We start from the raw sequence: 14,684 nt of genomic DNA on the forward strand, positions 1-14,684 counted from the left end.
GCAGAAAACAACTTCGTCTCAGTCTTCCCTGAGAATATCTTGTTCTAAACAGTGCCAAAGTAGGACTGGGGGTTGGGCCATGCTGGTTGGTCCTCTTTCACTTGGTAGTGTTGAGATGCCCATTGTTCTGCTGCTATCGTGTCAGGCCTGGGCATGGAATCATCTACAAGATATTTCTAGTTCTGTTGTCCCAGACATGCCACACAACCATTTCTTCCTTCTGGGAGTTGCTAAGACATTGGCTCAAGGGTCCCCTCTGTATTCAAAGTTCACACAAATTGATCAGTCTCTCTCCCTCCCCTTCCCTCCACTCTCCTCCCCTTGCACAACTCCTTCCCACAGCCCAAGGAAGTCTTCTGTTTCCTCTTGGTTTGCCAAGATGTTTGGTCTATATACCTGCTAATCCCCTTCCCTCAAATGCTTAGACTTTTTGTAGAACAAGACAGAATAATTTAGAGTCACTTTTGTTTTCCTGCCCTGCTCCATCTTTTCCCTAATTATGGAAATCTCAGAGAACCAAGTATCTGCTTGAGTGCTACTCACCCCTCTCCAACAGGGACAGGAGGAGAAGGCTTAAGAGTGGAAAAATATGTGAGTTAGCAACATACAGTATCACCCATCTCACAGTCATTTTGAAGCCAAGACATCCTGTTTAAATAACTGACCCTTAAACTTGTGTGAAGTTTAGTGCATGAAGCAGACATCCTCCCTGGTCTACCACTGGCCTATATATTGCCTTTGAGCCTATGGGAAAAGGCAGCCCAACCCCCAACCCTGCAGGCACAGTCCCCTGCTGAGACACTGCCCCCTTCCCCTTCAGCAGATCAGGGTCCTGTGCTGGACACAGTCTGCACAGCCAACCTGTGGACCCCATCTTTACCTGTCTGAGTCTCACCTGGGATCCTAATCCAATCCCATACATCCTTCTGTCCCACACTCTGGGGTAGGAACCCATCTGGCAGACACACTCATTTAACCATTTACTTCCCCACTCATCTCACAAAGGGCCATAAATCATTCTATCCAAAGTCACTGTTCATTCTTTGAGAATCTGCTTGACTCCTCAATGGGTTACATCTCAAATTCTCCAATTTCTCTCTTAGAGTTACAATGGTCATACTTGTTTGTTTTAGATTAATAAATAGACCTGACTGCTTAATAATAGGACTCCATCTTTCATTAGAAAAAATAAAGGATGGTTGCCTATACCTCTATAGGATTCTTGGTCAGGCTAAAAATTAAACATTTATTATATACTAGCTTTGGAAGGTTGAGAAGGTATTTGAACCACAGTACGTTTTCTAATTCTTTTCTTCAGGAGGCAAAGAGAATCCCCAATTAAGTTTCTGACAGTTCTCTCAAGTAGAGCCAAATCTCATATTATACAAAGGAACGGCGTGGCTGTAAAGTCAGCAAGTAAGACAAAATTTAAGTACGAACAAAATTATCTCTGAAAAATTCCTTGAATCACCCATAAAGTATAGGATACATGGCTTTGTGTGTGCTACTTTGTGTGGTAATTCTTATGCACACTAAATTTGAGAACCATTGAACTAAATTTGAGAACAATTGAGCATTGACTAAAAGAGAGATTATAGGCAAAATCTGTAGGCAGATGTTTGGGAATTCAAGTCGTGGAGCCCTTAAGGTAGCTATCGACCAGTGGTGTATAGGGTGGAGAGGGGAGTTCCAATGCCTCTGCCTGCTCATATCACCCACACAGTTATCTAAGTCTCTTTATACATCGTCATAGATTTGTGCGTGGTTGTGTTGGCAACAGTGGAGCCACACCTATATCATTTTGTTTGGGGTGGGGAGGTGAGGTTTTAAACCTAACCTTTAAGGAAAATGTGAGTGTGATGTGTAATATGTAATATGCTCAGTAATATCCTTTTATTATATAATATTATTATTGCTATGACTACTATCAATACATTTTTTAAAACATGAATACAACACTTCACAATGATTATTTGGGGGTACAAGTGGCTTATCCATGGAAGCTAACCTCATTCTGATAGAATTTTTCTGGTTTTGTCTTATTATAAAAGTAATGTATACTTATAAAAACTTAAATGTTATAGAAATTAACAAAGTAGAAAATGGAAATCTCACCCATATGTGAGAGTCAAGTACATCAGTTGTGCATGTTAATTCATTATTTCATAAGTAGTTAACATACATTTTGAGAGAGAAGTTTGAGGAAACTGCATTTAAAAGCCTGAGTTAATATAGAGGCAACAAAATAGCTGCATCAGAAGTTTCTGCTTGCTTTCTAGCAGAACCTTGATACACATTTGTTTCCTTCTCCCCTTCCCCATTTCCTTGCTTTGCATTTTCCCTTGAACTTGTTACCTTCCTCCTGTTTTGAATCTTTCAGATGCTTTTTACATAGTGGCCACCAAATATATTTCTTCTCCAGTATTTACCCTGCTCATTTTCAATGTTGTGCTCACACATGTTGGGACAGATGTGCCCCAGAACTCGATCATGCCTCTTTAGACACCAGCTCCATCAAGGTAGAGGTTTATCCTCCTCCCACTCTGTAACCTACACCTGCCATCCTGCTTCCCTTGTCCTGATACACACCCTGGCTGTTCTTGCAAAATCTATCCTTTTGTCTTTTCATTTACACCTTCTTGACAAGTTAATATCTCTTTCCAATTTTATGCTTCATTAATTAACCATAGCAATCTGCATTCATTACTTCCCCTCCCATCTCCTTGTAACCGCTTCCAAATATGTACTCCATACTCAAAGAAAAAGTCTGAGAAAATTATATTTAGATACATATCTGACAGTTCTTCTCAGCTGAAACCTGTATAGTAGGTATGTTTTCACCTATCACAGACCAAATCCAATGCTTCATCAGCTTCACCAACTCCCACATTAGTCATCTCTGGGAATTTGAGAACATGAGAATTACTTAATATTACCTCCAAGGGAGCATTATGGGATATGCTACCATCACCGTGTTCTTTGATACCCTCCCAGGGGAAACTATGCCCCCATTTTCTTTTAGGGTATATTTAATTAATCATCTAAGAATTAATGCAAACTGTTTTTGAGTGTATTTATATTCAGCTGTGGACATAACAAGTTCAATCCATTAATCTCTCACATAAGAAATATACCTAATTTTGTTCATCATGCACCTTCCTCTAACTTCTGGAATCCCAAAATTTAACAAACAAATCTGCATCTAATTTAACTGTGAGTTTACAGATTTCAATTCGCATTCCTGAATCAGCATTCCTCTTTTAAACGTCAGAGTCCTTTAAAGTTTATCTTTGTTATCACTACAGCCCTAATGTCTTAATTGTTGGAAAGTCATACTCTTGACTCAGTTAAGCCTCAGCTGAGGAAATTACCTTTTAGTTCTCAATCAATATCATTTGGACCAAGTGAGAAACACCTCAAAGCTAATTAAAGATTATATCATAAAATTCCCTCTGCCTCCAGGACATGCAAATTATCAAAAATGTTTCAAAACAATACATCCTTAGTGGGTGTTTGATGCCTTATTTGTCAAACTCTTTAGATCTCACTATCCTAAAAGCCCCCTCCCTCCAAAAATGGTTTGGATTTCCCACCTCTTTAAGCTTTTGCCCAAGTCTCTCCTATTCATAGCAACTTCTTGAGAAAGTAACCTAAGCCCACTTTATCACCCCTATTCACTCCTAACCCTTTGCAATTCAACCTGCCCAGATCACTCTACTGAAAGTATGTATGCCTACTTTAAACAACAATAATGCACCCCTTACCATTAATACATGTTTTTATTCAAAACTTACATAAAAGTGTCAATGCCTAATAATCCCACCAATACAGAGTTAACCACTTCTAGTGTTTTTGTTTCTTTCTTTCCAGTCCTTTTCTTTGCACATATATGTAAATAAATAAGGTCTGGGGTCTCATGTAGCCAGAGACCAAAAGTAATTGAAAATAAACCCAATCTTCATTTGCTTCTCCTGAAAACATTAAGGAGCATCCAGGCTATGACTCACAGCAACACTTTTCAAAATCCCCATCCCCCAATTTTTCCTAGACTGCAACCCTCTCACACCTAGTCTTCCCCAAGCTCCTCAGGCCTGGACCACTTGTTCATGGCTTGCCTCTGCCTGCCCCTACCTTCTGCCTCTAGAAAATGACACAGTGTAGGTCCTCATCCCATTTTCCCAGGACACACACACACACACACACACACACACACACACACACACACAACATTGATCTACATGGTGAGACTGGAGTTCAAAGGACTGAGGGAGTGGGAATGAGCAAAGCAGAATTTTCCATAGGGAGCAGGGAAGGGAAGGGGAAGAGGCTGTGCATACTCTTATATTAATGCTGTTTATGTCTGTCTTTCTCTATCTGACTTCACTAAGTAGAGATTATCATACTACTTATATGTGGAATCTAATATATGATAAAAATGAATTTATTTACAAAACAGAAACAAACTCACAGACAGAAAACGAATTTATGGTTACCAAAGGAGAAAGGGGGAGGAGGGATAAATTGGGAGTTTGGGATTAGCAGATACAAACTACTATATATAAAATACATAATCAATAAGGTCTTACTGTATAGCACAGGGAACTATACTTAATATCCTGTAATAAACCATAATGGAAAAGAATATGAAAAAGAATATATATACATATATGTGTATAACTGAATCACTTTGCTGTACACCAGAAACTAACACAACATTGTAAATCAACTATACTTTAATTTTTAAAAAGGTAGTTACATATATATTTACTGTAAGTACAGTCATTCTCTAATACAGTTTTACATTCTGCTTTTTAAAATTTATTTAAACATCATATTTTGTGCCTTTTTCCAGGTCTTTGTGGGGTTTTTTGTTTTTTTGCGGTTCGCGGGCCTCTCACTGTTGTGGCCTCTCCCGTTGCGGAGCACAGGCTCCAGATGCGCAGCCTCAGTGGCCATGGCTCACGGGCCTAGCCGCTCCGCGGCATGTGAGATCCTCCCAGACCGGGGCACGAACCCGTGTCCCCTGCATTGGCAGGCAGACTCTCAACCACTGCGCCACCAGGGAAGCCCTCCATGTCTTTTTAAACTCTTTGAGTGTAGATGATTTTTCATGTGGCATAATTATCCAATACATGTTTATAATTCCTCTGTTGTCAGATATTTAGATTGTTTCCATTTCTACTATTATAAATCATCCATGGCTAAATACAATCCTTTTCTCCTCAACGTCCCAAAGCCTGGAAGAGTTGACTTCCCTCTTTTCTTTTATTTTTTTTAACATCTTTATTGGAATATAATTGCTTTACAGTGGTGTGTTAGTTTCTGCAGTGTAACAAAGTGAATCAGCTATACATATATACATACATCCCATATCTCTTCCCTCTTGCATCTCCCTCCCACCCTCCCTATCCCACCCCTCTAGGTGGACACAAAGCACCGAGCTGATCTCCTTGTGCTATGCAACTACTTCCCACTAGCTATTTTACATTTGGTAGTGTATATATGTCCATGCTATCTATTTTACATTTGGTAGTATATATATATGTCCATGCCACTCTCTCACTTCGTCCCAGCTTACCCTTCCCCCTCCCCATGTCCTCAAGTCCATTCTCTATGTCTGTGTCTTTATTCCTGTCCTGCCCTTAGGTTCATCAGAACTTTTTTTTTTTTTAGATTACCCTCTTTTCTTCCTGGATCTCTGTCGTTTCCTGTGTTCTGTGACATTGTGTAAACCTGCAAAACAGGCCATCTCCAAGGTCCTGAACTAGACTCTCTTGGCCCTGCCCCGTCTCCATCATCCTCCTGGGAGAGAGGGAAGTACTTACTCTCTCCTGCTGCTCACTTCCTCTTCCTTCTTGTCTTTCTTACCTTCTTTTTTTCTTCTCTTTCTTTTCACCCCCATTGGCCCTTACCCTCTGTATTAGTTTGCTAGGGCTGCCTTTACAAAGTACCACAGCCTGGGTGGCTTAAACAATATTTATTTTCTCACAGCTGTGGAGGCAAGATGTCTGAGATCAAGGTTTCAGCAGCTGGGTTTCTTCTGAGGCCTCTCGACTGGCTTGCAGTTGGCTGTCTTCCCCTGTGTCTTCACATAGTCTTCCCTCTCTACGTCTCTATGTTCAAATTTCCTCATCTTATAAGGACACATCATGCTGATCAGAGCCCACCCAAATGACCTCATTTTAACTTAATCACTTCTGTAAAGACCCTATCTCCAAATACAGTTATATTCTGAGGTACTAGGGGTTTGGACTCCAACATACGAATTTTGGGGAGAAGACAGTTCAGCCCAATTCTCCCTTTGCTTCCTCCCCTTTCTTTCCAATTATCAGTTAGTGAGTCCCACTTTCATTGGACTCTGTTTTAGAGATGAAGGGTTAATTGCTGCTTATAAGAAATACCCAGCTTTGGTGAACTAAGAGGAGGAATTCCTTGAGCAGCAGGGGGGGCTTCTAGCCCACTTCACTTCCCACCTATCCCCACATGTATACGTCTCTGCAGGTAGAATTATAGATATCTAACTTCACCCAACATAATTTCAGCCCAAAGCTTGGTATAACCTGGTAGGCCATGTTGCAGGAAGTCAGTCCCACCACTCGGGTTTGGAAGCTATTCTGGGGCTGCCTTCATTGCAGAACCTCATTTATAGTCTAGCAACCACTTCTTCTCCCTCTTGCCATCTTCCACATGTTTTACTTTTTAAAATCTAACGAACATCATTCGTTCCCATGACATTAACTATTACCTCTCTGCAATATGTTTTACAAATCTCCCCACCAACTTCAGACCCCACAGGGGACATTGCCATGTGCATGTCCCAACTCAACAGGATCCATACTGAAGACATCATAGTCCCATCCAAACTTTCCTCTCTCTCTGGCTTCTCTAGGTCTGTTAATGACACAACGATTCTTTCACACTCAACCTGCTATTACCCCTCCCCTCCACTGCCCAGCCAATCCTTAGAGTCATCTTTGAGAATTTCTTTCTCTCTTTACATTGAATTAGGTGCCATGTCTATAGAATGGTGATTCCCCCCTACATAAAAGTTACCGGGGTGACTTGTTGAAAATGTAGATTCCGCAGACTCCCCCCCCAGAGATTCTAATTCAGTAGGTCTAGGATGATGCACAGGAGTCTCTCTAGATGATTTCCATTCAGATTGGCTCTGGACCACACTTTAAGAAACACTGCTGTAGCATTTGCTCCCAAGATGTCTCTGGTATCTGTATTCTCCTTCCTTTTCTTCACACCCCTGGTTTGGACCTCTTTTCCTCTTACCAGAACTGTTAAAATGGCCTCCTAACTGATCTGTGTGTCTTCCCACCCTATCCCACACATTGCTGCCAGACTCAACTTACTAAATTATCATTCAAAAATATTTAAATCCTGCCATTAACTCTCCCTCCCACTGCCCAGCCAATCAAGTGCAGGCTCCCACGACAGGTGATTCAAGCCCTTCCCTCTCTTCCATGTCCTCTACCCATCAGCCACACTGGAACTTTCACCATTCCAGGACAATACTCTAAATTTTCTTGCCTGGGTGCTTTATGCTCTTTCATCTACTTAGAATTTTCTCTTCTTCCCTCACAAGTATCCACCCACCCAAATGCCACCCATAATTTAAGACTCATCTTAAATACCACCTTCCTCACTGAACTCTTTCAATATTTCTCAGAGTATTTGAGTATTTGTCTCCATCATTTTCATATAACCTGCAGTGTCCAGCACATGCCTTCTTCCAGACGGTAGAATCACAAGTATTGGTTGAAGTAACTCCCTGATAGCTCAGATCCCATCATCCTATAAATAGACTAGATTACATTTCTCTAAATGCATTCACTGGCACTTGCCAACACCGCAGTGCACATTGCCCTGTTCAGCCCTTTTGGACAGTTTGCTGGCTCTTTTTAAGTACATCTCCATCAACTTGCACTTCACTGCTTGGAAAGATGTTGAAGCTGTATGCAAACCAGATTATTTTATTGTGTGTGTCTCTTATTGCTCTGTGTAAGAATGTTAAATATGCCCTGTACCAGGAATTATTCCTGAGGGAACATTCCTGCTTATATTTCTCTTCCAAAGTCACTTCCAGTTATCCATTTCCTTGTTTTTCAATCATGAATTGCCCATACTTGCAGGATCTTCTTGTTCCCTGAGGGCAGAGACTGTCATGTTCACCTCTGGTACCTAGCACAAAACCTGGCACAAGGAGTGGTACAATAAATCATTTGAATGAGTTAATATATAGGGATTGGACAAGAATGCTGACTTTGAAGGACCTTAGCAGGATTTGGGTCCCAGGAGTCAGACTGGGCCAAGGCAACTCAGCACCTGAGGAGCAGTAGATAAGGGCCCAGATTAGAGGACCAAGTACAAGACCATTAAAAGGTGGCAAAGCCTGGGAGCCATGGAGATCATGAATGGTTTGGAAAGCAGATCAAGACAGGCTGAGATTAAAGGGCTCAGGGTTTAGGTTGCTAAGGGAGGCTGAGAAATTGTTGGTATCAGTTCTTAGTAAAGAAAACTTATCTGCTCTAAACCATTAGTCTTGTCACTTTAAAATAGAGATAATAATTATGGGAGCCTTAGAGGGTTGTTGTGAGAATTAAATGTCATCCAACAAATATTTATTGAGTGACTACTATGTTTCATGCTCTGGGTGCTGAATAATGGATATAAAGCCCTTAGCTTTACCCTCAAAGGCAAGGTCAAATAGGAATCCAGGTTTCTATCCATGAAAAAATGTCATCTAAATACTATGCTGGCTCATCTTTTTTTGTCTTCTCATGAAAGACTTTTAAAAGTCTAAACAAAGTACAATGATTTGAATCTTCCTTAACTGTGCTCTTACCTATTACCTCTAATACCGCCAAAGAGTCACCCAAAGCCTGATTTCTCTCCACATAAATTATGTTGCCTTTTTCCTCAAGTTCTAGATTTGCTGAAGAATTTAATGAGCCACTGTTTTATTTTATCCCCCTGTCCCATCTTCCCTAGTCTGGGCTGAAACTCACTGTAGTACATTACCCTGGACCTCTCCTAGCCATAGCTGCTGCTAACAACTGTTTGCATATTATGATCACAAAAGCATCTACAAGTTACTTCCAAAATCTGGGATAGATGTTATCAATTTCTAATGATATGTCTACCTCTAGCCCACCAGTGTTGTTGAGAGTACCCAACTCATCCAATCTAGTTGAGTCCAAGGCAGCTTTGGAGGGAATCTTATGTAGTGTTGAAGGTGATACTCAGATCATCCAGTATACCTCGCAATCTTCTGACTTTGGAAATACTGAGTCCAATTCTTTGGTTTCATTTACATCCCTGAGCATGAATTTCAAATCCTGATCATTAAATATTGCTATGATTCTCCTATTCCTTAGGTAACCTTAAAGAATTTTTAATTCTAACTTTAGTCTCTGTTGAAGATGCTTTCCAAATTATTTTTGACCATCTCACTTCTAGTAAGTAAGAGTTTATTTTCCAATAGAATTTGCAGGCCACAGCTGCAAAATATGTGAAGCAATGATAGAACTGAAAGGAGAAACAGAGTTAATCCACAATTATAGTTGGAAACATCAACACCTCTCTCTCAACAGCTGATAGAACAACTGGACAGAAAATCAGAAAGGATATGGAAGAACTGAGGGGTTTTCACATGTGTAAAGAACTGACTTATATTTTAGAAACAATCTCAGGACTTTTAGAAACATTTGTCAATTTACTAGCTATTGCCTGAATGTCATTTTGACTTCCAAAAGTCTCACAAATTTGCTTTAGTCTTGTTTTTTGAGATATTAGCAATGTTCTCAGTGTCTTATATTTGTTCATTCATTCAGTCATTCAGTACAAATATATTAATATCCACTATAGTCAAGACATTGTATTGGGTACTTCAACTGATTTCATTGTTTTTGAAATGTTAATAATTGAATTCTGTGTGGGGGTTTCTTTAGCAATAATATATAAAACAAAATTAACTGTTAAAAAGTTATAGAATTAAGTCAGTTAATAAGCATCCAGTGACTTGCCAGAAGTCACAGAATAAATAGGAACAGAGGCAGCTGCAGAACCCAGGTCTCCTGGCTCAGCCCAGTGCACAGTCCCCTTGGGCTGGCCTTGGATCAGAGGGTTACTGCTCCATAGCATGCAGTTAGTCTGAATATCTGGCTTTAGCAGGAGATGTTTCCACTGTCCACTCCATAGCCTCTTCCTGTTTATCCTCTCCTCAAATTTCCCTCCCTACATTCAACATGATATTGCACCAAAACTCTTGACCCAAATCTCTTACCTGAAGACTCAAAGCTGGCTTCTTCTTGTGGGTACTGGGTTTATCAGAACCACCTTGGGGTCTTTATTATTGTTCATGATATGCTGAGTATAGGTCCTGCACAATCCTCTGCCATCAGACTCAGCAGATAAATTACTCCTTTCCCTATAACATCTCCATCATCTGAAGGGCATCACCTTTTGCATTAGAGAAGGTTCTTCAAGACCACCGCCTCATCCAGGATGTGGGCCCTATTGAAGGCATGTTACCTACATCATCATGTAGGTGCCCTTCCACCTTCCACTCCAGGCTCTCTCTCCTCATGACTGATGTGCTACAGAAGACTTTGAAAAACTGACCAGCAAAAACCTAACCAAACCAACCCATTGGCCTCTCTGGTTCAGTCTTTCCTACTCAAAATGTACCAACCTCTTCTCTAGGGGCCAGGACTTTATTTCTACCCACAACAGGTATTTTTAATTTCAGGAAGATCTACAAAGGTGCTGTCATGCTGTCAAACCCAAGTTCATGTACCTGATGCACAGTGAGGCTAAACAAAATGAGATGTCAGAGCTTGGAGCAGAGAAAGATTTATTGCAAGGGCCAAACAAGGAGAAAAGGTGGCTCATGCTCAAAAGGGCCAAACTCCATGATGATTTCTGGGGAAGAGTTTTTAAAGGCAAAATTTGGGGTGAGGACTGCAGGGTGTGTGACTTTCTTCTGATTGGTTGGTGGTGAGGTAACACAGTGATGTCTCTGGAATCTCAGCCTTCTGGTTCCAACCAGTCTGGGGTCTAAGTGCTTGTTGTCAGCATATAGTCACCATCTTCTACTGGGTAGGGGTCTTAATTTCTGCAGAACAACTCAAAGATATGCATCAGATACAGATATGTATATCCCTTGAGGAGGATCCAGGAGTCCTGTGACTCTCTCTTCCTATTAAATGCTTGAGCCTGCTCTTTGGAACTCAGAGAAGGCCTAGCAAATTAAAGCCTTTTTTTTTTTCTACAAACAAGAAACAGGGGACACCTGGGAGGGCCCTGCAGGGTCCTGCTCAGTTTCAGTGTCAGTGCAACAAACCAGGTAGTGCTTTCCTATTACTGGGATTCTCTCTTGCTTTCTTGCTCCCTTTTGTTTATTTCTTTTTTTTTTCTTCTCTCTCTTTTCTTGCTCTTCTTTTTCCCTTAGGTTTGGAAAGCCTTAGACTTGTATTATTTAAACATCCTTGCTATTTGGTAACTGGCCCTAGATACAACAATTTAGTTGATTGACTGGTTGGTTGACTAAGTGGACTTTTCTGAACATGAACATGAATAGCAATACAAAAATCACAGGCTCTCTGGGCTGGGTGTGCTGATTCTTAAACCATAGCTGCACATTTAAGTTTTTTTATAAGACAGAGCTTTTATAAAATACTAATGCCTGGGCCCTACCTTCTCAATCAGAATTAAGATTCTGATTTAATTTGTTTTGGGGTCTCAAAGACTCTCTGGGTGATTCTCATGGCTTGCCAGGGTTTAGAATCTCTGGATAGATCTAAAAGGTTGCCCAGGTAACCATTGATCGGATACTTAAATCCCTTCCATTGGGAAATTTAGAATGATGACTCCTCTTAGAACCAAGATTCTAAGTAATATTATCTTCCAGACAATCTTCCTGGGTGTACAAACTCTGTGCTTCTACTAAACAGGGAAGCAGCAGGTAATGGATCATGGTAAAAAAAAAAAAAAAAAAGCCAGCAGTGCTTAGCTGTGGCCCTGGCTGATGTCAGGGAAATATCCTCCTAGGTCAATGGTGCTCGACCAGGGAATATTTGTCCCCCAGGTGACATCTGACAATGTCTGGAGACATTTTTGGCTGTTATAACTTGGGGGAGTGCTATCAGCATCCAGTGAGTAGAGGTCAGGGACGCTGCTAAACATCCTGCAATGCACAGGACAGCCCCTGCAACAAAGAATTGTGTGACACAAAACGTCAATAGTGCCAGAGTTGAGAAACGCTTTCCTAGATCCTTGGTCTCAGGTTCCCCCCACTCCCCCAGGAAATATCATCCCCAGTGGAATTAGTCCTAAACCTTTTCCTTCTCTCTGAAGCATGATTTCAACAATGTTTTTCAAGTCAACATCTTACATTCTTTTAAAGTAGTCCCAGAATGTGATAATCCTGCCTTGCTTTTAAGAAATAAAGGCTGCTGCCTGACTGGGTACATCAGAGAAGCAGGACCATCCCAGCGCTGCCTTTTCCACGTGCTGCTTCCTTTCCCACCCAGCTGCCTCTCTGGACTACAGAATGAGCTGAGCCCCATGACCCACTGGAGGGCCTGCCTTGATCAGGCACTGACCAGTGGAGCCAGCCCTCGGGGTGCAGGTCACTCCATGAGATGTCCTGAGGCTGCTGGGTTTATCAGCTGCCAGACTGCCTGGGTCAGGCCCGCGGCCAAGTTGATTAATAAGTGCTGGGCTGACACTTCTAGTAGGGCTCAGACCTGCTGATTTTACTTCCTACTTGCTTAGATCATTTCATTATTAAATTAAAGATTGTTGTGATTTAAACTGAACCGGCAGGCAGCCTGGGGACAAACACGGGGTTTGGTGAAGGAAACTGAACCTGGTACTGCATCTACCAAATCCAATCTCAGCTGGGTGCTTTTTCTTTCTCTTAGAGAAATAATTCAAAACTCCAAGGGCTGGAAGTAAGAAGTAGAGCCTTCCCCTGCAGTGTCAGGAGCCCACACAGAGAGGCTGGCACACCAGGAAAGGGAGCTGATTATAAATAGCATAAAAAGCAGCATCAGTCAAAACTCACTGATGTGCCAGAGCAAAATGTTAAAAGAAATAGGAAGCAATGATTTTTTATTTTTGTAATTTAAAATGCTAAGGAATGAAGACAATATATATACATATAGGTTAAACATTCACACACAACACAAACATACACCCTGCATACACACACAGGACCCAACTGAGCCCCTTTAAGGAAATGATGGATAATTATTAAATTGAAAATAACAAAATCACAAGTAGTCAGAGCCTCACAGAGTGAGCAGCTGTCCTTTTTCATGCTATTTATTGAGAAAGTCTGTGGTTTCCCCTTGTGAAAGAATTTTTCTGTATGCGTATTTCTTTTCCAGCTGAGATGGAAACCATTTGAGATTCCAAAAGCCTCTCAGAAGAAAGTGGACTTCGTGAGTGTAAGTAAGTTAATACTATCCACACCTGCCCACCACTCTCTTCTGCGGTGAGTGATCCAGCCATTTGCAGGCTAGATGCCAAGCAGAAGCAGCCTTGGAGGCAAGTAGCAGACATAGCACCACCTGCCTCTGCTTTTGGGGCTGGCAGAGGGATGTCTTACGTACAGGCACTATATGGCCACTGACACCAAAGGGCACTTGTGAGCTATTTACAACATCTCCAAACAGCAAATGGAAAATGGGTATTTACCTACTTCACGTTTCTTTGTTCCTGGCTAGAACACGGGTTCTGAGCCTTTTTGTTCCACGGACTCCTTTGAAAGTCTGGAAGCCTGTGTTTTTATTTTATTTATTTATTTATTTATTTATTTTAAGCCTGTGTTTGTTTTTAAATGCATAAAATAAATTACATAAAATTACAAAGAAGCCAATTATATTGAAATACAGTGATAAAAATATTAAAATAGCAAATTTGGTTTGGTTTATAGTAATATATATGCTACCTTCTTAATGTACTAAATCACAAGATCTATGAAAAGATCTAACAACTATGATTATTAAAAGTATGAGCATAAATGATATTTTGGGATATCTGTAACAACTATAATGTGATATAAAAGCATCTATGGTTTCTATCAGTACAAGGTTACAGGCACTTCTAAAACTGCTGTGGTTTGTTGCTTACATTCACGTTAATTGAAGGAACTGATAAATTTCAGTCAGAGATTAGTGAAATACATATATAATTTTTTTCCCCATCCAATTTCATGAACTCCCCAAAATGGATCCCTGGGCTAGAATAGCATCGACTCAGGGTGGCAACTCTAGTTAGCACAATGCTGATTAGAAGTTCTGCTTGGTAGTTATAGGTGCTGGGAGTATTGGAACAACTGTGCTCAGAACAAAGCATATATAGCAGAGAGGCTGGGAGCTACAAGGAGGTGGGGCTCAAAGAAGCCAGGGGAGGGTTCTGTACACCAAGCTCAGCTCATAGCTTACTTAAGGAGAGTCCAGGTGCCCAGCCTTAGGCCAAATTGTTTGTTCCATGTTGAATTCTTTATCATATTAAGTGCTCCAAGCCCTGTGTGGGCTCATCTAAATAGGCCCCAAACTTGCAAATTGAGTTAAAATATAAAAAGAAATCCCTCACTCTGGGTGAATTATAGATATCTGGAGGAACAGAGCTCCCTCCTTTCGGGAAGGCCCATGTGTTAAAAGTCT

The 14,684-nt window shown here is 40.9% G+C and overlaps 1 protein-coding gene across 1 annotated transcript in view; it reads left to right on the top strand.

The window, feature by feature from the left end:
* Window positions 1–14,684, top strand: part of HGD (homogentisate 1,2-dioxygenase) — a 45,400-nt gene that overhangs the window by 11,981 nt on the left and 18,735 nt on the right. The window contains exon 5 of the mRNA XM_032630601.1: window positions 13,404–13,463. Within this exon, the coding sequence (XP_032486492.1) occupies window positions 13,404–13,463 (60 nt within the window). The remainder of the gene's footprint in view (window positions 1–13,403; window positions 13,464–14,684) is intronic.

Source organism: Phocoena sinus, chromosome 4 (assembly GCF_008692025.1).
Source record: "Phocoena sinus isolate mPhoSin1 chromosome 4, mPhoSin1.pri, whole genome shotgun sequence".
Lineage (NCBI taxonomy): Eukaryota > Metazoa > Chordata > Mammalia > Artiodactyla > Phocoenidae > Phocoena > Phocoena sinus.